Consider the following 26,391-nt stretch of genomic DNA (forward strand, 5'->3'; position numbering starts at 1 on the left):
AAGCCTTCACTTTCTACTAAAGGTTCAACAAAATAAAACTCCAGTGTCTGCTTCCTTGTCCTTTCATACGACCCAAAATATTACTCTCTTCTCTCTATACTGTAAAATTTTGTACTAATTATGTGTGACACTGGGTTTCCAGGCAGAATATCTCGACTGCCTTGATGAAAAGTTGCTTAACAATTTCAGAGATTCACAACTTTGAATTAAGGATAGTCATGAACTTAAGCACAAAAAATGATCTTGTATTCAGTGGGACTGTTCATGTATTTAAAGATAGACTAAAAGTGGAGTGCCTTTTTGAACTTAGGTCTAGAGCGAAGAATATCTCCCATCTCCAGAATGTTCTTCCAGACAGCTTGCCGTGGAGTGAACTACCTACCGACTTGATAAATAGTGCCAATATTTTCATGTTCTTTGTGAAACAACACTGTAATACAGAGGTTGCTGTAAATATGTTTCATAATGCACTTGGTTCTTGTTTCTATTCAGTGTAATGTCTTTGAGGCCCAGAAGTCATAGCTGGCTAGGGAAAAGAAACCAAGAGATTTGCTATTGCTTACTGAGCACTGAAAGCCTGTGGCGAGAGGGTTTGTTGTTTGATGCTAATGAAACCAGTTGTGAGAAACAAACTGTGGAACTCACCCCCTCCCCCCCCCTTTTTTTTTCTTAGCCATCTCAACAGATCTGAATAATTAATGCTTTTTACCATACTGTAATGCTTCCCAGTGGATGTTGGATCTGCATGAGAATTCTCTTCTGATAGTCTTTCTGCCACCCAACCATTGGGGTACTCTTATCTAGTACTCCTACATTTTGGAACTTAATTATTCAACTTTCCCTATTATCTATAGGTATTAAGAGCAGTTTAGACTTCTTTCTATACAGAGTGTTACCTTTATGTTGGAGGATTTCAATTTTTCGTTGTTGTTTTTTCCCCAGTGATTTCTAATCTGTGAAAAAACAGCCAACCTTAGAACCATACCTTGCAAGATACTCTGGGTGTTTAATTTTATTATCTGTAATGACAAGTTACTTTGATTTTCAGGGTGTGTTTGTCCTATAACCAAATATTGGCTTCCTGAGCTTAAAAAAAAAAAAAAGGACAGGAAAAAGCATGACTTCTACAGTTTATACTGGATTTTTTTGTAGCATGGAAATCTTTGGATACTCCTGTTTTTACCTGCCATTGTCAATATTTTGTTGTGGTTTCTTCCCCCCGCCCCCCTTCTCTCTTGAGGACATAATAACTGGGATTGCAGAAGTGTATCTAAAGTGATCTCAGCTTCTATTTAATGCACAGTAACTTTATGGTTTCTAGTATAACTGCAAAGGCAGATTTAAAACAGTGAAGTTACTATGTTCTAGGGACTTGGAAAGCAAATGACAAGACTCCAAATTCATTGTTAACAGAATAAAAATAAATTCTATGATTTTCAAACCAGTTTCATAGTTTTTGTAAGTTAACAATTGGAAGCATGATGTTAATATCATCTGTGGTTTCCTGACAGAATTTTTTTAATGTTTTTGGTTCGTAGAAGTGATTTCTCTCACTGTAAATTGTAAGAACTGACCTGCTTAGTATAGGGCTAATGAAGCCATGGTAGTAGTGTTTATTTTAGTTTGACATTTATCCAACTATTTCTGGATTCCTGCAGTTTTACATTCTTTTGTTCCGCAAATTTGGTTGGATTTGGTTGTGTTTAAAGATTAAAGGCATTTTGTTTTGGAGGGCTCCCAGGGAACATAGCTTCCTCTGCTTTCATCCTGTTTAAAGACAGCTTGCTTCTAAGCTAATTGGAACCAGTGAAGTAGAGCACTAGTGTTATATGAAGGTACATCTACACCTTTGTGTGTATTGCTAACAGTGTCCTATCTATTCCTACTGGTAGGTGCTTTGTCTGGTGAAGTGTTGTGCGGTATTATTGCATGATGTCAACTGAGATACTATGAGACTGTTACTACAAGTGAATTTTTAATGTGCTTGCTTTTTTTTTCTTTTTCTTTTCGTGAGCCCTGTACTAATTCCTGTTCCAAAGTATAAAGAAGGAAGGCAAGTGCTGGAAAGCAATGTTTAAATCAAGTTGGGATTGCTGTTAGTAACGGTGCCTTCAACTTTCCCTTCAGGTTGTTTGCATCCGTTCTGTGTGGAAAGCTCTGTCACCAAAGCTGAGTTGTGATACAAGACCCCTCATTTTAAAAGCGCTGAATGAATTGTTTGCCCTGGTTCCCTCATTAACAGTGAATACAAACGAATATGAGGTACGTACTCACAGACTAAGGTGAGACCCTTGTTTTAGTGTGTCTTTGTATATGAATTTTAAATGCGTGTGCTTGTTTTTAGTATCTCTGAATTGCACACACTGCCTAATTCAGGTTAATCATAGTAAACATTTCCATACAGTTTCACAGTTTTAGCTTGCCTTAGTGAATCCTGGGGGATAGGCAAGAAATTCCAGTGCAAGGCTGACCAGAGGTTTCCCTCTCCCAGAATGTGGGGAACATGTGATTGCATCTACAGATCAAACCTGCATCCCATCCACTTTCCTAGCTCACTGCATGTTGATGTGGCAGCAGTTTGTTTCAGGTAACTGCCTCTATTTCAGCTGCTTATTTGGTTAAAGAAAACCTGAATGCCTATTTTGTTTGCCTTTATAGAAATTCAAAGCTCAAGTTATCAGCTTCCTTTGGAATAACACACAAAACAAGGTAGGTGATACAACTGAAAATGTTAATTCATGGTGTCAGCAACTGGATATTTATACCTTTCTGTCAAGACAAGGTTATCTGTGTCAGCAATCTCATTTTCTAATAGGATTTTTTTCTTGTCATTGATGATTTAACACTGTTTTTAAACCAATGTAATGCATGTGAAAGGTAGTAACTAATGGTCCTAACAACTGCCACTCCCAAGAAGAATTGTAACACAACTAGTTTAACTCCTGGTAGACTTCAGCCTTGACATGGTGAAGCATTGTTGGCAAAGCTGCAGCTGTGACAACTAACTCAATTCTTTGGTGGGGTATTGTAACACCATGGGAATGTGAGACAGTCATCACCGTGGGGCTGATGGAACCAAAGTATTTTAGTTTAAATTTTAGTTAGCTTGGATATTTTTACATAAACTGCCCTCCCAGCTGCAATGGAGTGTAGCAATCAGAATGTTTGCTAACAAACCTAGATAACTGGTGTTGCTAGTTTGCCTTGTATATATAAAGTAAGCAATTGAGAGTGCGCCTCAGGAAAACATTGCTATTTTAAAGTCTTTTTCAGCACTCGGTCATTAGTGGATAGGCTTTTTCTATGTGGAGTTTCCAGTAGGTAGCAACACCATATGCTGTGCTTGTAATTTTCTTTTTCTGTGCTTGTAATTTTCTACTGTTAATTTTCTAGGATGCTGTTGTAGCCGTTTCGGCCTATAAGTCACTCTCATCATTTGGCTCTGAAGAGCATACGATTCTTCATCTTCCTGAACAGGTAGCAAAGTTGTATGTTTAACAGTAAAGACATCTGATATTTCCATCTGGCATAGATTGTGGCCCCTTGGAAGTGAAACAAGGCCTTGTGCCATCTGTACCAGACAACCATCAGAGCCTTATAGAAGGAATATAAGCTCCTGCTGGTGAGATGGGATGATATTGTGTATGATTAGCATAAATAACGCTTACAAGATGGGAAAGGCACAAGTGGAGGCTGATTGAAGGCTAAGCAGTCAGAAGGTAGTTTTGCTTCTTTCATTAGTTAAATCAGCAGGTTATTTTTTGGGCACCTGATTCACATTTTATGTTCTTCTGTTAATGCTTGCAGCTGAGTTTTGACATTAAGCAGCTCTTGTGATTTCTGCTTCATCCATTGCAGTCACGCTCATGCTTAGTGCTTTTGTTCCTGAAATGGGAAAGTCAGTTTGAAAAGTAGGTGCTTGTTTTGAAATGAAGATGAAAACTTTTCCTGTGTTTCTGTTCTGAACCCTTATGGCATAATGTTTTGCGCTTTTGTTGATAAAGGCAGACAGAAAGGAATTGACATACTTACTGGAAAGCTTGTTAAACTCTGAAAATTCAGTCTGATCAGTTGACTTAATAACAAAACAAAAGAGCACAAGGAAATGAACATATAAGGTCATCTATGTGGCTTTTTTTTAAGGTAACATTGTAAGAGAGACTAGGCAATAATCAGTAGTCAACTGGTACTTTATGGTGTACTAAATACTTCTGTAAGTTTTTCTTTATTGTTACAACATTGGCTCCATTTGCATGTTTTAAGTGTCTATTATGAAAAGGTCAGAATGAGCAACTTCAAAACTAAAAAACATACTTGCTTTATATAAATTGATGAGAATTGTTCAGCATAAACCTTACAAATGAAAAATGTGTTTTGCATAGAAGAGCCAAGATAGAATGAAGGAAATCTCAAAACACTGCTGCAGTACTAAATCTTTCACAGTAGTACATAACTCTGTATTACTGGTGCTCTTACTTTAGACTCATTAGAAAATAAGCAAATACGTTTTCATTAACTACCTTGGAAATATGTTACAGTTTTTCAAATTCTGAAAACTAGTATGGAGGAATAACATATAGCAGAAATCCTGTGTGTTTATTAAAGTGCCAATATAAGACATGGTTTTACTGTAATTGAAGAAGAATCAGAGTGAAAAGTTTTAGTAATATTAGTTCAGTCTATAAATGTCAAGACTAATTTTACTATTGCAGATCTTGATTTACATACCCGTGTGACTTTTTTATCAACCCATTTTGCCTTTCATTCAGGTAGAAGAAAGGCTATTATTCTTTCAGCTTCAAATTAACGAAATAGAGTAAAATTAATGAGATGGGGAACTTTTTGTATTTAGTTGGTATTTTTGACACTTGGGTGACACTTGGAATCATGAACGGTAATGAGGATTCAGAATTTTTGTGCTAACATTTTCCTTTTTTTAATCTTTCAGGCACGACCAGAAGTTGACTCACTGGAGGAGGCAGACATGAATGAAGATGAGGAAGAGGAGAAGGCGGCAGATCTTTTTGTTCCAGGTTCTTCTTATATCAAGCTGTTGTCTCTAACACCAGCTTCTGTTTTAGGAGGTATAATATACTGCATATTAGAGGTTACTTTGCAAATTTATAATCACACTGACTGTACAAGCATGTGGCTTACTTACAACGCAGTGTCATGTTAAAGTGTAGCCCCCCGCCCCGGGAAGATATCTTACCAAATTACAGGAAAAATTGTAAAGTAGAAGTTCAGAGGAAAACAAAACTCCCTCAGATTTTGAGGGAGACAGTGGGTCAGAGGTCCTGATGGTGGAAAAAATGCTTGTAACTTAAAAATCCTTATCTATCCTATAGGAAAAGCCCGTTGCTTATTACTAACTTCAAGTGCCCATTCATTCATCACAGTGCAACTTCAGTAGGGAGGACTGAGCAGACATTTTTAAAGGCAGCTCTGTATTTTAGCCCAGTACGGACTGAAGGAAAAAAAAAATGCACCCAAAATCATAGTGTCATATAAACAGAGTATTAAAACGATGCTGCATACAAAAATCAACTTAATCAATAATAATATTAGTGCTATGCTTAATGCTTAATTTTAGTGATGCATATTGATGCTGAAGTATGCTTCAATAGGCGGTCTCTGGTTGATACACTTGTTTGGACATCTATGCAGTTGCATCGCCTTTAGAATTTGAGTTTTTTTATGTTCACTTGTTTATTCTCATGAATGCTATCTTTCACTTCCAGTTACAAGATTGTTAGTGCCTGGACACAGGCATTGTTATTTCACTGTTTGTAGAATGACTGGGATCTTGAGGTGTGATTGCAATGTGTAAACGTTGCCATGAGATAGTAGTAGTATTTTGTAGTATTATTCCGCAGTGGGAGTCTCCTAGAAAGATCCATTTATTAAATGCAGTCTGAAGTGTGTGCAACCTCACCTACGGAGTCTATATGTACTAAGGTCTGGAAGCTGTGTGAGGAAGACTGACATAACTCAAGCTGTGTAATGGATGCCGAGATAGGCAATTTACCAGGAAGATGAGAAGTTGACTCTAAATGGACTTTAGAGAGAACAGACTGAGTAAAAAGGTGCAGGTACCACAGACTGGTATAAAAACATATATGCAAATAGCTTTTTTCAACCCAAACATCCACTGAATAGATTCTCCCTCAGAGGAGTCTTCATCTTCTAACACTATTAGTTAACACAGAATACAGAACAGTTGAGCTAAAGCTTTAGTGACTGCTAGGGGTGGTTGATATGAGTTAATTGCTCCACTGGAAGGGTATGAAACTGGATTCATGAGACAGTGTCCAAGATTGGCCAAGAGCCACAAAGTCTTTGTTTCATTGGAGCTGAATCTGTGCCATCTCATCGGCTGGAATCCTGCCTTTACACGTTATTGAGCTTAAGTTACTTCTTCCTTACTGCTTTTTAAGAAGAGAGTCTCTGTTTCTCAGTTTCCCCCAAAGTCCTTGTTAGTGCACACCAAATCAACTGAAACTTCTAAAGGAAATTTAGCTTGCTTCTTGTGACATCTGCATTCTTCTTGCTTTTCCTTGTTGATTCCTTAAACTCTGAATTGCTACTTCTTTTCCTTCCCTCCCTCTTTAATCCTTGCAGGAGGTGGAAAATCTTTATTTTTTTTCAGCCTCCGCATGCTTCTTCCTGAAGAGTTGAACACTCTAATGCTATGGCAGCTGCAGTTAAAAGGTTCCAAACAGAAGGTGGGCTTGCTGCTGGCACTACTATTGAATTCTGGGGTTTTTTTCCAAAAGCCTTCTCCAGCTCTGTGGGAGGAAAATGTCTAAGCTTGCAAACAAATCTATAGGGCCTATTTCTGCAACAGAGCTGAGGAAAAATTAGGAAACAAAGTAAAAGCAGACTTTCTATGGCAGTTGGTTGGAACATGCTGCAATTCCAATTTACCATAGCTGTCTGCTTCTGTGAAGTATTGGAAAGGGAAGTTTTAGGTAGTGTTTTGTCTCAAACTGCTTGAAAACTGACTTGTCATTTCAGTTTCCATATTATTTCAAAGCACTAGAGTCCACAGTGTATCAGAAGAGATATGACAGCCTTAGTATTATTTATTTTAATAGTTTTTCATTCTGGTTGTCTGAGTCTTGTCTGAAACCTGGTAGTCAGAGAATTAAAAATAATCCCATATAACAAACTATAAACTTCAGACAACAGCTATTTATATGTTATTATTGAGAGATATATCTCTGCAGGAAGGATGCTAAGAATTTTGTTCCTGTGATGTTACTTACATCTTCTTTTCCTTCAGACTCATTCCAAGCATTAAAATATGATACTCTAGCATCAGCTGCACATCTAGATATTTCATTAAATTTATCCAAACTTTCCAGTTTTTGTTCTGTCTGGCAGCATAAATTCTTGGGTTTTATCTCTTGCCTGAAGAACTGCTTTTGAATGGCTTATAAGTCCTGTAGCATAACTAGCAAGTGCAGTAATACGATAGCTGTGATACTACCTGTGCTAGGGTGTTTCTGTCATTGTGGGTAGTTACCAGCAGGGAAAGAGCTGTCCTCTTTGAGAGAATTTCATCTCTATTGCTGTAGCTGCCCTAAACAAAAGAGCTTTCATAAAAGTCTAGAGCAGGTAGGTGGATAGTGTTTTCATATCAACAAATTTAGTTTGGTTGGTAAAGTATATAGTGTTGAGGATTGCGGACAAAGATTTATAGTTTCTACCTCAATCACCGTAGTGAAAATAGCTAACTGCATTCTGAGGTTTTTGAAGAATATTGGCATTACAGGTGGAGGAAGGAAAAATCCCCAGATGTAGGTGCCCTTCCTGCCATGCTACAAAAACCTATCAGATTTAGACTGCTACTCCACTATGAAGTTGAATGGGGAAAGAGAAATTGCTGAAAATCACAGGAACTTGCTGAAAATAGGAAATGTGAGGAAGTTCCAGTATAAAACCGTCTTTAGTCCAAGCTGCCATAGGTATTTCTTGGCCCCATAATAAAGGAAGAGTGAATGCCCTTTTGTCTCCTTTGTCCTCTAGTTTCTAATCAAAGCAGGACTGCATGTGATTTGGGAACTTATATGCCAAAGTTTCAAGCCTAGTGTGAAACAGTTGTTATAAATTCCCTTAAAACTAACAGACTTTTAAACATATTAGCTTTGCAGGGTGCTGGTATAATGTTGGCTATCAGCTGTGATGTGGTAACAAACACTATGCAGTCATATATGTACATACATGGTATGTACAGAAACACAATCTTTTCTCTAATGTGTGTCTGTAAAAGCTGCTTCAGATTGACTTCACAAATAAACAATAAATTTATATTAGTTCTGTATAATTTTAAACCTGATGAGACTATAAAAAGCATAGCTTGAGAGCACAGAACGTAATAAACAATTTGTACTGCTGTGGTAACAGAAATCAAGCTAATACTTCTCTCTATCTCTCTCTCTCTCTCCACTGTTTGCATATACATGCTCTCTCTCCATTTACCCTCTTTGCATTGTGCTTCTTCAAAATCTCTTTAACAACAGCCTGTTTTTAGAGACAGTATTTTTTATTGTGTTGGTAGACCAGTTTTATTTCTCATTGTGCTTTTGTCAACGTGTGCCAGTGTTACTGGTGTAGCAGTCAAAGAATGCAGTCAACCGCTCATGGAATAGTTAAGGCTTTTTTTCTTCTCAGCCTTAGTATCTGACATGACTTTCTCGGAGCCTCTTGAAGTTGCCATGGCAGCAAGTATGGTGTCAGAGAGACTTGCTAAGAGTTCTCAATTCTTTGAGTTCGAGATTTCATCTGAATGTGTCATTACTAGTTTATCTAGGCATATCTCCCCTGAAGCACAAGTGTCATTTTGGGTTTTCCAGGCTTTGTTTGGTCTCCCAGTCATCAGGCTCTGACATTCCCTTTCCTCTCTCCTCATTTTCCTGCACTTCATCCAGCATTTGAAGAGTTTGCAGCATCACTTGTGAAACAGGAGATGACCAACATGCCCCGTGGTGTGTATCATTCAGCCTTGAGAGGAGGGACCACTCGCTCTGACCAGGGGAAGACCATGGCAGGTGTTCCCAACTTCTTGCTGAAAATGTATGAGAGGAACAAACAACCAGGCATGACGCCAGGCCTTGCAGGTAACCTCTCCTTGAAGTTAGATAAGTGTACATGCTTTGACCCAAAGACTTCTATGAGTCTGAGTGTGAATCAGTTTAAGAAACAATGTGTTACACCGATTGGATGTGCTTACACATGCTTTTAAATTGTTGGCTTCATTAAGCTAACTTTACTATGCTTCGGGTTCTCCACTGACTTATGCGTGACTTCTGAACTATTAGCATGAGTATTGGTATTGACCTATCTTTTCCCCTTCCCTCCTTCTTTAAGCTGGCATGTTGCTGTGTTATGACCTTCCAGTCCATGTGGGCAAAGATGGCAAGCCTATTAATCGATTTGTGGCCAGCAGGGGACGCAATTTCCAGCAAATGTTGGTAGCCCTCATTCATGAGGTAAGTTGCTGGCATTTCCTCCCTTCTCAGAAGTATTACGCCTCCTTTGCTGCCTTACTACCTCATTTGTTTATGCTAATTAGGAATCGGTATCATAATTAACTAAAGTTGCTGTGGGGGACAACTAACTTAAATTGAACATGTAAATACTTTAAGTGTTCGCTGCTGGAGTACTGCTTCTGAAAATCAGTAGAACAACAGAAGCTGACCTTTGCCTTTCCCTTGCAGACTACAATACCTGCCTTATACCTGTCGTGTGTAACCAGTTGTAGGTGAATAGCAGGTCTAAACAATGATGGGACTCTGGGGAAACAACATCTACACCTTGCTAAGACTTGCTGTTTTATTCTCTCATAAATGTTTCAGCTTCCTAACCTATTAGGCTTACGCCGTCGGAAACATGCAGCTACCTTTGGTGTGGTTTTGAATAAAGGGCATAAAATAATCCCCCGCTTAATCATTACAGAAGATGAAGTACTCGTAGCAAAATCTTTCAGAGAGTTTAGAATAGCAGTACTTTCATTGTTGATATGACAGTTGATCTTTGAAAATTTTGGAGAGCAGTAAAGCAAAATAAGTAGTTAAGCTGGATGTAGGGAAATAAGTGTTCCTTTCCCAATTTTATGCCAATGAGAGCAGTTAATAACACAAGTGGAAGTGTATTAATCTCTTTGGAAGTTCATAAAATAATTATGTTAATATAATCATTTTGTATTGCTGCAGAGGTTAATTGCATGTATCTGAGGGTAAAGTTTCTGCTCACAGGACATACATAAGAAGCTATGAATTATATCAGTGTGATATGAACAAGAGAGCATAGATGATTAAAAAAAAAAATCTATAAAATTTAGGTTGAGTCTTAGGCAGTATATCCAGAAATTAATATATATATTTATATATATGGGCATTTTATATTTATCCCCCCCCAGCAATACCAATTCCTGTTCTACTTTGTAAAGGATAGAAAAGCTAAAACGGTCCCATTACTCTTCCTTTCTCTCTCCCATGTACAGGCGGTTTGGTGCTGTTAAAGATAATTTGATTGTATGCTGTTTTGTACAGAGGAGCCTTTTCAGAGTACAGGATGGATCCTGTGTTGACAGTGAACCAGAGCTGTGTAACAGAAGGAAGTGTTTTATCTCATACTCATATACAGTACTTATTGCAGATGTTGGAAGAGGCAGAATGAATAAGATATGGGTTGCAGGTGGGAGCGTGTCTGGGTCTTGATTTTGCTTTGTGACTGACACCCAACAGACCTGGAGCCTACCTGCTGCAAAACTCCCAATAAAATCACTGACACCAAACACTTTCTGTTACGAAATAAGTATAGTACAGCATTTGAGTGGGAAGGTTGCATGCACAGGGTTTGGAGAGTTTTCTGTTAACAAACTGAAAGCCTGACACAGAACACAGGTGTCCGCAGTGGAGAATGCATGGGGGCTACATTCTGATCCTGTGATGCGTCCGCATGGCTTCCTCCTGGCTTTGCTCTCAGGTCTTGCTCCTTGCTTGTCCACATTGCGTTTGTACTGGTTCGCTCTCTTGGTCTCTTTGGAGCAAATGACCTGTTTCCCTCTCTAGCAAACCTGTCTGCAGCATAGTTTGCCTGAAGTTTCCAGTCCAGAGATGTGAATGTGTACCATACTGAAATGGGCTGCTTCTACCTAGTGCAGTCTTCCAGCTCTGTACCATCTCTCAAACACTTCCATGTCTAGCATACCCATTAAAATCTTTACCTGTCGTACAACATCTTATCATGTCAGTCCTTCTGAATTCAGAAGCCACAGACAGTAATAATCATGTCTTGTAGCCACAGAGACACCACGTGCATCCCAGTAGAAGTTAGGCCAAGTGGTACAAGTACGAAAGCCAGTCTGCACCAGTTGGACTGGGGTATAGCAAACCCTCCCTGGTGCTGTGTTATGAAGGCAGTGTCAACAGTGTTATGAAGTACTTCAGATGGCAAGTTCTTCTCTCAAACTAGTAAAAAAAAAAAAACCAACACCCTTAAACACATATCTCAGGGTACCTAATCATGTATGCAAATTTAATAGATATTTTCCATCTTGACATACTTACTGCTAAAGAATGAAAGCAGAAACTGGAGGTAATACCCCTCATCATCTCAGGAGTGTGCACGTAAATTAATGAATGTTTTGTAAGTATTTGTGTGCTCCAGTGGAGAGCACCAGGGGAAGTCCACAAGTATATTGCAAAATATGTTAGAAGAACATATATAGGGTAACGAGTTATGAATGAAGCATGGGCTTGCATAGCATCCAGAAAGAAAAGCTCTGCCTTCTATCTAGTTACTTCATTCAGTGGGACCTGGGTTCAATGCCAGAGATAAAATGTGCTTAATTATACTATAATAAAAGGCATGTATTGGCGTTATATAGGCTGAATTACAGTGGCATGAAAATCAGTTCTAAACTACTGTGTTGTAAACACTCACCTGTTGCCCTACTAAAGCACCAAATACAATCTCTGGTAGAAAAATTGAATTATTTATTTGTGTGAACCAGCAGTGATTAAAACATCCAATAGCATCTTAAAATTTGACTTTTGTGCTAACAAGCTACCTTCATAGAAACACAACCTTAAAATGGTTTGCTTGACCAAGTGTGGTGTTTTTATTGAATATGGTGAACTAGATGGAGTTAGTGAATACATAACAATGACTGGAGACAGAAATATTTTATTAAGTATCTCAGTATTTTACGAAGTCTATTGGTTCAAGGTGTAGTAAAACTAAAAAATCCGTTAAATGCTTGAAATACAAACCTAAACACAAAATATCTTCAGACAATCCTAAATGCACCCTTTTAGTGAAAATTCACGATAACTAAAATTTTGTTGAAAACATATCAGTATTTCTGTTCTCAGCTTACACTGCTTTCAAAGACAATGTTTTTTCTTGGTTTTTTTCCTTTGTACGTAGAGACAGTTGGAGTTAGGGTTGTCAGGAAAAAGGTGTTGGGGCCTTTGGCTAGAAGACATACGAGTCTCTGGGCTCATCTGACTGAATTTCATTGCTTAGTGTTTTGTTTAGTCCTCAATGTTCTTCTGGGGAGCAGAGTTTAACAGTAAAAACATGGAGCTTAAGCTATAAAACTATCAAATAGCAGTATTGGTCTATGAAATTTGAGTTAGAAGCACCTAGGCTCATCTTTTTCCCACAGTGGCTATAGGAATTAATGTGTTTTTGTGAAGTCATTGCTTCAGAATCCAACACAGCACATTAAGCAGTTTTTTTTAGGGGTTTTAAATTACCAGAATGTCATTTCTTTGCTACTGCTTTGACTCCTTTTTATTTTGGGGTTTTTTTAACCTTTATAATGACTTTTTAAGTAAAGTAAGAAGGGCTTCATTAAAAAGAAGGCTTAAAGTTGCCTTTGAAGCAACTTTTGAGCTCTGAGAAAACTGTGAGGTAGATATAAACACAAAGAAATTACAACTAATTGTGAGAAAGCAAGCATTCATTTATTATATTGGTAAAAATCCCCAGCAGCTGGCATTTCCTAAGTTAGGGATTAGCAGTCATCAATACAATTGCCATACTGGGATAATAATGTTTTTATCTCTTCAGTGATTTGACATATACTCACATTTGTAGAATATGAACCTATAGGTTGCATATCTGTCTGTATCTGTGTAGTTGCCATTATTACATTTAGTTTTTTGAAAACTGGGGCATGGGGAGGGGCTTGAGGCAACCAGTTTCATTTTTGTGAGATTCTTTATGTGTAAGAAGTGTGATGCCTGAGATTCTGCTACCAAAAAAACAAGTTACAGGAGGTTTGTATGCAGAGGAAAGAATTTCTTCCTGTATGTTTAAAAGTCTATAAAGCATACAAATAATAAATACCTGAGTTTGCCTGGCATTCAAATATAACAGTAACAACAATAGTAAAAAGGTAATTTACTGTTAAATCTTAAAGGACCAGATTTACTCTATCTTCTAGGTGGTGTTCTAGCTGAGGGATTGGATGCAACTGTAATACCTTGTCAGCAGGATCAGATTAAGATGCAGAAGGGTTTTTTGATGTTATTTCAACTGTTATCTCATGGGAGGCAGAACGCATATTCAGTAAACAGTGGTGTGTTTGAAACGCTGAATTGCTCTTTACTAGTCACTGGTGGCTTGAAAGGGGAAGATCATCTCTCCCGCAGAAATGGGGATGTGCTGTTTGATTATTAAACAGACCTTGTTAACTTGTCTTTGGGAGGACATGTAAGTTACTCTACTCACAGTGGTCAGGAGTCCCATAGACCATGGGTTTTCTTTTTCTCTATTGCCTGGATCATACTGTCCCTGAGGTTTATCACAGTCACCTGGGCTAGATTAGCTAATAATTCCATGTGACTATTTCAGTTTGGAATGATTTTTCCTAGGAGTTACAGGGAAAACCTCTTACCAGCTTCATTTATCTCTGTTGTGAAAATGAATGAGGATGAGTAGTCACATATGTTCACCTCATGAACCATGTATTTCAGTGGTTCTGTAAATGTGTGTTTTGGGTTAAAGTTACAGGCTTTCAGCTAGCTACCAATCTTTTCTTTCTTTAGTGAATGTGACGGGAACTATTCATGCTACATGCAAAAAGCACAGAGGCAGCCTGCTTTTTGCACAAATCTGGTAAATGATGGCTTTGAGAGTCTAAACCAGTACAATGTTTTTAAAATAAAGGAGGATGGTCTTACCTTTGCATGTTTCTCAATATTCAAGTGCTTTCTTTGTGTTGGAAATAGCACACTTATTTTACTCTAATAATTACTAATATTTTACAGGCACAGTTGCAAAGTTGGGTGCTAGTGGTGAGTTGTGCAATATTAAATACTGCTCTACAAGTAATAATCATGTTAGACATTCTGTATATTCACAGAATGAGCATTCCCTGCTTCTATATTAAATGTATTCATTAGGTGTGCTGTGATGACATGAACCTTTGAACACTAAAGTGGAAAGCTCCTCCTATAGATTTCCTTCCTGGTTTAATTTTGATGTAATGAAGAGATTCAAGGGCGTATTCAAACCTTGGACGTGAAGTACCTGAAGATGGTAATTGGATTTTCTGGAACAGAATTCACTGTAGTGTATTCTTCTGTGCCTAAGTGTGTCAATGGATGTAGTTCAGGTTATGAACTACTTTGTGCTTGTTTCCACTACTGAATTTACTGAATGTGTTTCCTCCAGTGATGAAACAATATTCAGGAAGTAAGTTTGTTGACAGATTTTTGCTTTTCTCCTCCTCCGTTTAATGTGCCTTGGAGAAAGACAGACATGCCTCCCAGATGACTGGAGGCTTGTCAGTGTGACACCCATCTACAAGAAGGGCCGGAAGGAGGATCCCAGGAATTACCGGGCTGTCAGCCTGACCTTGGTATGGGGGAAGATTTCGGAGAGGTTCATCTTGAGGGCACGCACAGGGCACATGCAGGATAACCAAGGGATCAGGCCCAGCCAGCACGGGGTCATGAAAGGCAGGTCCTGCTTGAACAGCCTAATCTCCTTCTATGACCAGGTGACCCGCCTAGTGGATGAGGGAAAGGCTGTGGATGTTGTTTACCTGACTTCAGTAAAGCCTTTGACAGCGTGTCCCACAGCATTCTCCTAGAGAAACTGGTGGCTCGTGGCTTAGGTGTACTCTTTGCTGGGTAAAGAACTGGCTGGACGGCCAAGCCCAGAGAGTCATGGTGAATGGAGTTAAATCCAGTTGGTGGCCGGTTACAAGTGGCGTTCCCCAGGGCTCAGTTCTGGGGCTGGCCTTGTTTAATATCTTTATTGACGATCTGGATGAGGGAATCGAGTGCTCCCTCAGTAAGTTTGCAGATGACACCAAGTTGGGTGGGAGTGTTTATCTGCTGGAGGGCAGGGAGGCTCTGCAGAGGGATCTGGACAGGCTGGGTTGATGGGCTGAAGTCAATTGCATGAGGTTTAACAAGGCCAAGTGCTGGCTCCTGCACTTTGGTGACAATGACCACAAGCAACGCTACAGGCTTGGGGAAAGGGTGGCTGGAGAGCTGCATGTGAGCCGGCAGTGTTCCCAGGTGGCCAAGGCGGCCAACGGCATCCTGGCCTGTATCAGAAATAGTGTGGCCAGCAGGAGTAGGGGAGTCATCGTGCCCCTGCACTCAGCACTGGTGAGGCTGCACCTTGAATACTGTGTTCGGTTTTGGGCCCCTCACTCCAAGAAGGACATCGAGTTGCTGGAGCATGTCCAGAGAAGGGCAATGAAGCTGGTGAAGGGTCTGGAGAACAAGCCTTATGAGGAACGCCTGAGGGAACTGGGGTTATTTAGTCTGGAGATGAAAAGGCTGAGGGGAGATCCTATCGCTCTCTACAACTACCTGAAAGGGGGTTGTGGTGAGGTGGGTGTTGGTCTCTTACCCCAAGTAACTAGCGATAGAACGAGAGGAAATAGCCTCAAGTTACACCAGGGGAGGTTTGGATTGGATATTAGGAAAAGTTTCTGTATGGAGAGAGTGGTCAGACATTGGAAGGCTGCCCAGGGAGATGGTGGAGTCACCATCACTGGAAGTATTCAAAAAATGTGTGGATGTGGCACTTGGGGACATGGTTTAGTGGGCATGGTGGTGTTGGGTTGGTGATTGGACTTGATGATCTTAAAGTTCTTTTCCAACCTTAATGATTCTGTGATTCTGCAATTTTTTTCTCACTAAGGAATGCTGGAAGGAGAATTTGCAAGTGCATACATGCAAGTATGTTAAAAAGAGCCTCTAAGCAAAAAAGAGACTACTTCACTACTTCATTGATACTGTTGTGTAATGATAGCCTCAGTGATTTCATAAATAAAGCTGTAGTTTATATGCCCAATATGTGAGAAGGGTGTTTAAATACATGCCTAAACATTTCACTGACATACTGTTATTGTCTAAAAAAATGTTTTCACAGCCACACATTTGTTAGAGATGAGCTGAATTTAAGGACTGTGTGAGTTGGCAGGGCTATCGAGGTGGAAACCTGTTGTACTTAGTATGGGATTCCCAATTTCCCTGCTTTACAGCATATTTTAAGATGGGCCATAAATATTAATGGTATCATAGTTTCTTTAAACAGTATTATGTCAGTTATCTTCTATCACTTCCCACACCTAGGGAAATGGTAGAAGCATGCCTAATTTCACTCTTCCCTAAATTGGTTTTGTGTGCCCTCTGCTGCCTATGTATCAGTGCAGAACGAGTGAGCAATATACAAAGATCTGTGGCAGCATAAAGGCACCAGTGCTGAAAGAAAGCTCATCCAGATCTTGCCATGGTGTTTTGATTTTTATTGGGAGTGCACTCGAGAGGGGAAATGACCTTCTGATTTCATTTGAAATTACTTTCCAGTCTTGCAGAAGCATGCAAAACTTGTGCCATGTGTAGTCAGAAGCGTTGAGGTAGTATCTCCTGTGGTTTGCCAGCATTTCCTGTCTTGGGTTTTGGCCAACACTGTCTATGCTTGTGTGTCTTTTCGGGGAGACATGTCCTTCTTAAGCATCAGTCAACAGGCTCAGATGACTAGCTCCTAGCTCATGCTGTTTCTTACTGCCTTAGATACCAGTCTGCAGCTCTTCCTTGACAACTGCTTGGTAGCCTGGTCTGGCTATGCTGCCTCCTAAGAACAGCCCAGGACCAGTCTGGCAGTGTTTCACAACCATTCGTCGTGATTCAGAAGTCCCTTGAGCCTCCTTCCCTGTGCCTACCACCCACCTAATATCTTCTTACACGTAAATTGCACGCTCAAAAGAATCTGAACTTCACTCATAGTCAGCTTTGTCTATGCTTGCTACTATTAGTTAATCAACACTTAATGTAGTTGTTGTTGTTATTGTGTATCCAGTGATAGAGGAAGAGTAAAGACTGCTGCTTCCCTGTACTGAAATAGCAAGTATCAGCATGGCTTATGTGACAATCTTCAGCACTATGTCCAGTCACTTTCAGTCGTAGAATTTTGAGTGTTCTTTGTTATGTGAAGATGTTCTGTTCCCTCATGTCTTCCTCTCACTCCACATATCTCCCAGATGTTTACTGCCATGAAGGAAGTTAACTAATCAAAAGCTGCTCAGCAGTTCTGCTGATTGTCAAGCACATCTGGAAATTTTAGATAAGATGTGCAAGGTGCTAATAATACGTTCCTGATTAGATTATGTTGTCTAGTTGCTTTAAATGCCAAAATATACCTAAAGCTTTGCATTTTCTGCGTGAGCACCTGAAGTGTTTTGAAGGCCAGCCTTTGCTCTGGTGCGCAAGTGTGCATTACATTGTGAATTTCATAGGTCATCATGACATGAAGCAAACCTAAGTGCACAAGTCTAAAATAGTTTCAGAGTAGAGGCAAAGGGGAAGACTGGAGTTTCTGCACATGTCTTGGGAACCTAAGGCAAAATTCTGACTGGAGCCTTGACTGCTCATCACCTTCTTGGAGGAATTGATGAACAGAGATGAGGGAGATGTGCAAATAAAAGTTTGGCTATAAAGGAAGGACTCATGTTATTGAGTCATTTAAAGATGAGATTTCTTTTTTTCTGCAGGGTGTATTTGTATAGATGTATGAGTACTTACTCAAAACTGTTTCAAGTTTGCCACTGACAGCGGACATGAAGCTTTAGCATGGTCCTTTGTTTTTTGTTACAAAATCCATGTAAAGAAAGAATATTGTCTGCTTTACATAGATCATGATGGTCATAAAATAGAGGAGATGAAGCAGGAAGAGTTAGCAAGATAATTAACAGACAAGGAGAGTTCAGTTGTTTATCTTAGTTAACCATTCAGTTCAGAGGAGGCCAGCGGAGCACATGATGGAGAAAGGAGGTGTTTGCATACCTTGAGGCATGGTGTGTCTTGCATGTTAACAGTGACTAGGCTCCATAAAAAACAAAATATGAGGAATAAAAAGGAAAGCTAATAACCTTCTGAGGTTAAGCCTGGCAACACTAGTTACTCTAGGTGGGCTTTGCACAATTTTTGATCAGAGCTCACAGGGTTTTCCATAACTCAGGGAGTCTGGCATGTTGTTTTCATTTAGAAATAGAAAGCCTTAAACAGGATACTGAGATACACCTCATCTTACCTCAACCTGACATGTTTGCCTTTCCTTTATTAAAAACTGATTACCCTGGAAACTGTAAACGTATTTCCAGTGGAGTCCAAATGGCTGTGATGACATTTTTTCATCTTTTTGGTAGAGGCAAAGAGTAGAAATAATTGGACAGTTGCAAGAAAAATCAATTCTGTATGCCCACCATGGAATATGATGAGATATAGCAATGCACACCCATCATTTTAATTATGGATTTTATGTTGTTTGTGGATTTGAAAACACAGCAATTTAGAAGGAGAGGATACCTGAACTCCTATCTTTAATAAAATGTTGCTGCAATTAAGACCGTCATGGGGACAGGGAAATAGAGGCTCTTCTAATTAGTTGTGATACACATTTTTTGTGAATTAATATATTTTGATTTATAAATTGCATAACATGCAAATTGCTGGCAAAGAGGTACATATATCATGTAGCACTCTGATGTCTGGAAACATTTTCTTGGTGGCCTTGAGTTTGTGACCCATTCTGTTGAACTTAGCCCTGTAATTACTTCGTTACGCCACCAAGGGCTAGAAAATGGCTTATTCCTGAAATCGGTTGACTTCATTTTTGTTTTTCAATATGCTCTGAAAAAGTCTTTGAGTTAGTTTGCTGTGGTGCTTACTGAAAAGTTCAACCTTGAGGTCCTGAGGAAAGTTTGTGTACATACATCAGATTGTGTAGCTGACTTATTCTTTTGTTGTGAAGTTGAGGCTGTCATACCCCTGTGAGATTTGAAGGCAGGGAGGGAGAGCTGTTGCATATTTTTTTAAACTATCTTTGAGGTAGTGTTGTTTTCTTCCAGTTAGTTCTCTGCTGGTGCTTCCTAGAAAGAAACTTTGTGATTACTTTTTTTTTTAACAACTCCTTTCCTTAAAGGAAGTTTGAATTATGTACTTGAATGTAGTTATATATACCCCAGTCATGGATACTAACTACTTTTGTATAATCTCCCCTGTATTTAGATAGTCATCTACTTTTTATTTATTTTGTGTAACTATTTAAAGCTTCTAGAAGCATCTAAGATTTACAAAAACTATGGCAAACATAAACTGCACTAACATCTTTGTTATGTATGTATATTTGTCTACCCGTGCTACAAGGTGTTGTGCTTATTGCCACATATAATTCCACTGCTCTCTCTGGGATCAATTATGTATTGAATGACCTGAAGCAACCAGTTTTGTCCGGCGTGTGTAATGAAGTTGAAAGTTAACTTGGTGTGGGAAAAAACAGAAAGGATAACAAAGTACCTGATAATTTTAGTCTTCTACAGCTATGTGTGATGTTCTATGGATGTGAGCAAATGATTGTCTGCAAATCGCAGGTTGGAGAATATACATTCTGCATATGTTAGACGTAATGTAACTGCTTCTACTCTTTCTGGTGTATTGCACAGGTTAACATTCAACCTTCTGAATGGCACCGCTCCATACTGCTGCCACAGTCCTGGTTAGGATTTATGAGTCGAGCCTACAGTGCAGTCCTGCAGGTAATTTCGAGGTACATAATGCTGTGCACACTAATGCTTATTCAGGTGGTATGAGTTTTATTTTTACCAGCAAGATTATCCATGCAAATTATAATAATTTGAAAACAAAGCTTGAGGTGTTTAATAATAAAATTTATGAAAAGGAAATAAAAATGAGTCTTCAGTTAATGGCAGCACAATCTGGGATACTTTGTAGAAGTATAACTTCTGCTTGCAGTTCAGGTTCTTGCAGTCTTGTTCCTCTGTCAAGTTGCAGAATGTATCAATTCTTAGATATTTTAGAATACAAAATTTTAGAATATGAAATTTTAGCTACAGCGCTAACATTATTTTGGGTAGGAATTTTGTAATAATAGTATCACAAAGGAGACGGAACCTATCGAGGAATTACTCATTAAAATAAAACTTCTCTTAACCAGCATGTAATGGTGTCACACTGTGAGGGACTCATCTTTTGATTTTTCAACCCTATCTAATGACTAGGAAATATCTTTCAACCTCTTTCTTTAGGTTAGCTGACCTGATATCTACATCAATGTAGTGTCATTTGGTTTTTCAACAGGAAAATTATCTAAAAAACTTTTAACAAATAGTAGCACAAAGAGAAGTAGTAGCCTTCTAGAAAGCTCTCTTTGTGCAACTAGAAGGACTTATTTTTATATTTCCAGGCCATATCAGCTGTTTTCAGCTTGAGCAGCTCAGGTTGCTGAGTGAATTCTAGAAGCTTTGACTGTACCTTGTTTTGCTGTGCAGCAAAACATACGTTTTCTGTAACATTTTCAAAACAAATTTTGTTGGCCATGGAAAATACCAGATTGTAAGTCAAGCCAGCCCACTACAAAACAGGCAGCAGCTATTCAAATTGTAATTTTAGGTAATAACTACAGAGGGGGCCATTGTTGCTCGCATTTAATTACTTTCCTGTTTTGCTTCCCCTCTGAGGCAAGATTTTGTGAGAAGCTGGGGATTTACCAGACTTGTTTCTGAAAGCCTCTCTAGGATTTCATGCCATCTTACAGGGCAATAGAGCCTATTTTTGTTGCTCCTGAAGTCCCTCACTGGAGACCTAGTATCTTTGCTTACTCCTTATGGTTCTATAGTCCATTTCATCTGAGATGGCCAAAAGAGACTACAGTATAAGGTGAGTAGTCTGGATAGTACATAGCACAGTGTTTCTGAACAGTTAGTAATCATTTCTACATTTTGGAGGCAGATGTTCACAGAGGGCAGTTCACCAAATTGCATGTGTGAGGATTTTTTTTTCCCCTTTGGACACCTGAAAGTGCTCTTGATTTTTATTATGTCTATTTACATGCCTAAACACTTCTACCAATTTGTTTATTCACTTTTTTTTTAGACTGAAATCAACCTCATCATGATGATTGTACAGGTCTTGATTTAGTACAGAACTTAATGCCAATTTTTATGTGTTTGGGGAAATTGCAATAGGTTTTTGCATAGTTTTAGTCAGTGTGTTGTGTATGCTCCATTAATCTCTGTGGAGAGTCGCCTTTTGAGTGACACCTGGATTGACAGGATTGACTCTTGTATTCTCAGGTTTTTATGCACACCCAAACTACAAGTGTTCAATACCTGAAAAACACAGCTTACGTGCCTAAGGCTTAATAACCTACTAAGGAGCAGTAACTGACAGAAACGAGGTGGGATGTAGTTGTCTCACTCTTCGAGACTGAACATTAAAGCAAAGCTGCTTAATATGTTTAGATAACAATTGTTAGAGGCCAGAATCCATATCATCTCCTTTAAGGTACAGGAACTGTTGTAGGAGGTCACAGGGAGGTTGGGGTCATAGAAGGGAAAAGGATGAGGAATTCTGCTTTAAGTAGTGAATCAAGAAATTGATGTTTTGCTTTTAGAGTCTATTTTAGCTAGCAGGCTTTTAAATCTCATTCCTTGCTTGTTGTATTCCTTCCCAAGGAAACTTGTCTCTTTGCATGGACTATGAGAGATGTCTCAGCATCTGTGGCCATTTGTGCCATCTGTATCTTGTTTTTCTCACTCAGAATAAAAAATAATGAATTCTTAATATATGGTGTATTACATTGGAATCCATATAAAAAGCAGTCAAGTACACTTATGAAGTAGCCCTCAAGTGAAAGGCTATATCCGTTACCTGTGTGTTCTCTGAAGAAATCTTATGATAATTGGCCATGTAAGATCCACTTCTGATCCAATTCTGTAATTCTGCAGGGGAGGCAGGCAGAGCTGGAGATGCAGTTAAAACATGGAAAAGAGGATCCTGAAGAAGTGCAGTACAAACAATTTACAGCCTGGCTCTGGTAAGGAAGTAACTTTCTGCTCTTGATCACTTGTAATGGCAAATGAGGGTGTAGAGGAGGGTAAGGCTTCAAAGCCTTTAGTTTTGCAAGTTTAAAGACTGTATAGGCACTAATGAAAAAAACCAACTACCAGATAGAATGAGGAAGTTGGGGGGCTGGGAAGGAGACGACTACTGGGTAACTGTAAGAATCCCATATGCACAGGTTCACAGGTACCTTCTCCTCTACAGTGTCTGAAACTTTGTAGAGTGGGCAAATGGAAGGAATGGAAAACTGTATTTTCTGTGATGTTAAAGCAGAAGTCACAGAATCACAGGATCGCTAAGGTTGGAAAAGACCTTCAAGATCATCAGGTCCAACCATTAACCCAACGCCACCATGTCCCCTAAACCATGTCCTGAAGCGCCCCATCCCAAGCGCTTTTTGAATACTTCCAGAGATGGTGACTCCACCACCTGCCTGGGAAGCCTGTTCCAATGCTTGACCAGCCTCGCGGTGAAAAAATTTTTCCTAATATCCAATCTAAACCTCCTCTGGCGCAACTTGAGGCCATTTCCTCTTGTCCTATCACTAGTTACTTGGGAGAAGAGACCAACACCCACGTCGCCACAACCCCTTCCAGGAGGATTAAGGTCTCTCCTCAGCTTCCTCTTCTCCAGACTGAACAAGCCCAGTTCCCTCAGCTGCTCCTCATAAGACTTGTGCTCCAGACCCCTCACCAGCTTTGTTGTCCCTCTTTGGACACACTCGAGCACCTCAGCATCCTTCTTGTAGTGAGGGGCCCAAAACTGAACACATTATTCAAGGTGCGGTCTCACCAGCACCGAGTACAGAAGCATTATGCAAAGAGCAAAACTTACTTGTAGAGACTAAGTGAGCCATATCACTCAGAATGGCTTGATGAAAGAAATGTAAGCCATGGGATGACGTATGTTGTCATGAACTGAGACACACCTCAGTTTGTATGGTAAGTTGGCAATGTTTAGCCTGAGTGTGTTGTTTAAAACCAAGCACATGGTGCACAGTCTGATCCATATCCTCAACTACTGCTGTTTCAGTCAGCTGAGGAGTGTCTCAGTCTGCCAGGATTTAGCCATGTATGTGCATTGCCAGGGGGACAAGGTGGGAAGTAGGAGCCTTCATGGAGAGAAAGAACTACATATCCATGGACAGTATAAAATCTGTGTCTGTGGTTTTTCATAAGTGCTTTGGGAACAAAGTATGTAAGCAAAACCAAAATGCCCTTTGCCCGTTTCAGTCAAAAAGGTGTTACTAAGTCCCACTCAACAGGAATACAAAATTTGTGTCTGTTGTTTTATTCTAGCTAAGTCTAGATTAGAGGGTTTCAGAGTAAGATCCGGAATGATATGGTATTGCAGAAGAGATTCTTCATGTAGTAGTGGCACAATTTTCTGTTGTTCTCTGCCCAATCCCTTTGTTGATAGGGTATAAAGAGAAAACATTTTCCAGGTGAGAAGAATGCCTATAGCAATACTGCTTTTGTAGATCTTTCCTGAACCAATTTCTGCTCTCTATGTCCTAAATAGTGTTAACATAAGCTATGTCAAAAATGCACAGCATTCCCTTTAACAATGGAGACATCAAAACAGTAAGTGAACTGGGAGCCCACTATTCATTTTCAAGCCTTTTCCTGTTCCCCCGTAATTGCTTGGTGCTTCAGGGCTCTAACTTCAGTACCCATTAAGTGTTTTTGTCGCCCACCGGGTTTAACCTAATTGTGGACAGTTTGATACAAACTTCAGTGTTAATGCTTTATTGTGTAAGTACTGTGCAATTTTGCACTGGTATTTGCCAAGTTGATGTGTTTCAACTGTAGGTGGATTTGAAACTGTGTGTAAAAACAGTGTGGTTATGAAGAAAGCCTGAGCAGGTTTCTTTTAAAGCCCAAGTATAACTTGGTCTTATAACCTCTGGCCCTATTTTGAGGCATGCATATGTAGTCTTCTAATCGTGTGTTGTGGGACTGTGATTGGATTCTATCTTTTTCTGTAGGATTTACACTCATGGCCAGGATGGTACTGTATGCTGTAGCATAGAGGATCTCTTTCCTCACCCAAACCTGGCAATTTAGAAAAATCACTGCATCTCTGATTCTGTCTTAATATGAATGCAAAACTATACAAATGCGGACAATTAGCCTATTATAAATCAACTACAGTAATGTGTAAGAAATTGTAACTATTCCTTATGGCTTTCATTTAAATGGATTCAGGTTATTACACTGCCTAATAGCATAACTGCCCATAGTGGTTTCCAGGAGTATAGTAAGTGTTGGATAAAATCTTATGGTTGTCCATTGTAGAACATTCTCATGTTATTATGCTAAGACAGAGCACAGTGATCAGGAAACTTATGCGTAACGGCTCAAAGAACAGATTTATGGCTATTGTATGAACTTGCTTTTTACAAAAAGTGGTGTGAAGTCAGATAAGAGCCCTTCATAAAACTTTGGTAGTGCATATGAGCGTGAAGAAATGTTGGGTGGTACATAAGCATTTTTAGAGTTTTAATGCTTTAATGATTAATTTGTGCTAAGTTTTCTGACAGCTAGATGAGATAATTGCTAACCTAGAATGAGCACGAGTAAGGCATAAGGGAAAACTAGCTGAGTTCATGCTATAGTATAATGAAAGTAGTGTAAATTCTTTCTGTTTCTGTTGCAGGGTCAGAGATATGTTGACAGATGTCATCAAAGGTGCTTCCAAGTAAGAACTGCTAATTTATTACAAATGAGAATGAATTCTCTTTTGTGGCAGAGATGTAAGATGCTATCTTCTGCATGTGGTTATCTGCCAATTTAATGATTTCACATGACTGCTGTTCGGGAAAGGAACTCTTCCCCACCTTGTGCTTTGAGATTTTTATCACGGACTGTGTCTATTGGAAAGGCTGATGCCTAATGTTTTGAGTAAAGCGTGGGTAGTGCTATATGCACCATTAGTCTGTTCTTTTTTTAAACTATCAGAATGTTTGCCTCAAGTAGCTTCATTTAACTAAAAGGTGGCTGGTCTTTAGTGGAGCACAGGCTCTTCAAAACTGCCCCGCTTTCTCTTAAGGTGTTTTTCTTGTGCCCAGATGCCCCCAAAGGCAGGAAATCGGATGTTTTTAGATTGTGACAGACTTGTTCATTTGCTATTAGAATTAGCACTTAGCTTTCAGGCAGCAATAAGTATCTTAACCTTCCTTCACAGGCTGCTAAAAGTGCTTTGACTTCTTCCTTTCACTCTCCACTGGCAGCTAGCTTCCTATTATGCTTTGCCCTTGTTTCACCTGAACTTTGCCACTTGCACCAGGTTAAGAAAAAGTTTCAGAAATAGTGAATCCTCATAAGAACAAGTAGTTAGAAAATCTGAAATCATAAAGATGTAATCAGTGAAAGAATTACAGTGAAATCTCACAGACATTAATATTCTTGTAATGTATAAAAGACTAGTTTGAAATACGCAAGTTGAGAGTTCTGGCGATTTTAATTAAGACTTCCCATAAATGTTTGAACTTTTCCTTTTTTAACATATCATTGTTCAGATATTTAAAATATTCCCAGCTGTTCCATTTCATTGCATGTCGGTCCATCTTGAAGAGGTCAGTTAAAGGGACATGAAATTGGAAGATCTGTTTGATATTTTAGCTACTCAATAAATACTTGTGTTAAGGTAAGGTGGTAGAAAGAGATAAATGAAGCAGGAACAAAATAATAAACTTTCAATATATCCTATTCTGTGTCTCAGAATTAAAATTATCATTTTAGTTATAGAAGTTCGTTAGCAAAACTGGTTGCAGTAGAAGCATTGTGTAGTTTGGAAGGGAGTAGTGAATTTCCTTTAGGTAACAGCAGGTAGATTTCCTGTGCATAGATCACATCTTTAGAACTTGCTGTGTTTACTGGCTTTTAAGAAAATACTGGGGGTTTTCCCTGTATTTTCAATAAAGAGTAAGACACTGGTTTTTTTCCTCCTGTACTGTGAGGTACATCATGAAATGTAACCTTTTAGA

General features: G+C 39.1%; 1 protein-coding gene across 1 annotated transcript in view; it reads left to right on the forward strand.

The window, feature by feature from the left end:
• FOCAD (focadhesin) overlaps positions 1-26,391 on the forward strand; it is a gene marked incomplete at its 5' end in the record, with an annotated part of 105,607 nt that overhangs the window by 48,896 nt on the left and 30,320 nt on the right. Inside the window, 9 exons of the mRNA XM_082012793.1 lie at positions 2,128-2,262; positions 2,659-2,709; positions 3,394-3,477; positions 4,949-5,084; positions 8,934-9,122; positions 9,373-9,494; positions 19,985-20,077; positions 22,289-22,377; positions 25,062-25,103. Of these exons, the coding sequence (XP_081868919.1) occupies positions 2,128-2,262; positions 2,659-2,709; positions 3,394-3,477; positions 4,949-5,084; positions 8,934-9,122; positions 9,373-9,494; positions 19,985-20,077; positions 22,289-22,377; positions 25,062-25,103 (941 nt within the window). The remainder of the gene's footprint in view (positions 1-2,127; positions 2,263-2,658; positions 2,710-3,393; positions 3,478-4,948; positions 5,085-8,933; positions 9,123-9,372; positions 9,495-19,984; positions 20,078-22,288; positions 22,378-25,061; positions 25,104-26,391) is intronic.

Source organism: Phaethon aethereus, assembly GCF_964289735.1.
Source record: "Phaethon aethereus genome assembly, chromosome: Z".
NCBI classification, from domain to species: domain Eukaryota; kingdom Metazoa; phylum Chordata; class Aves; order Phaethontiformes; family Phaethontidae; genus Phaethon; species Phaethon aethereus.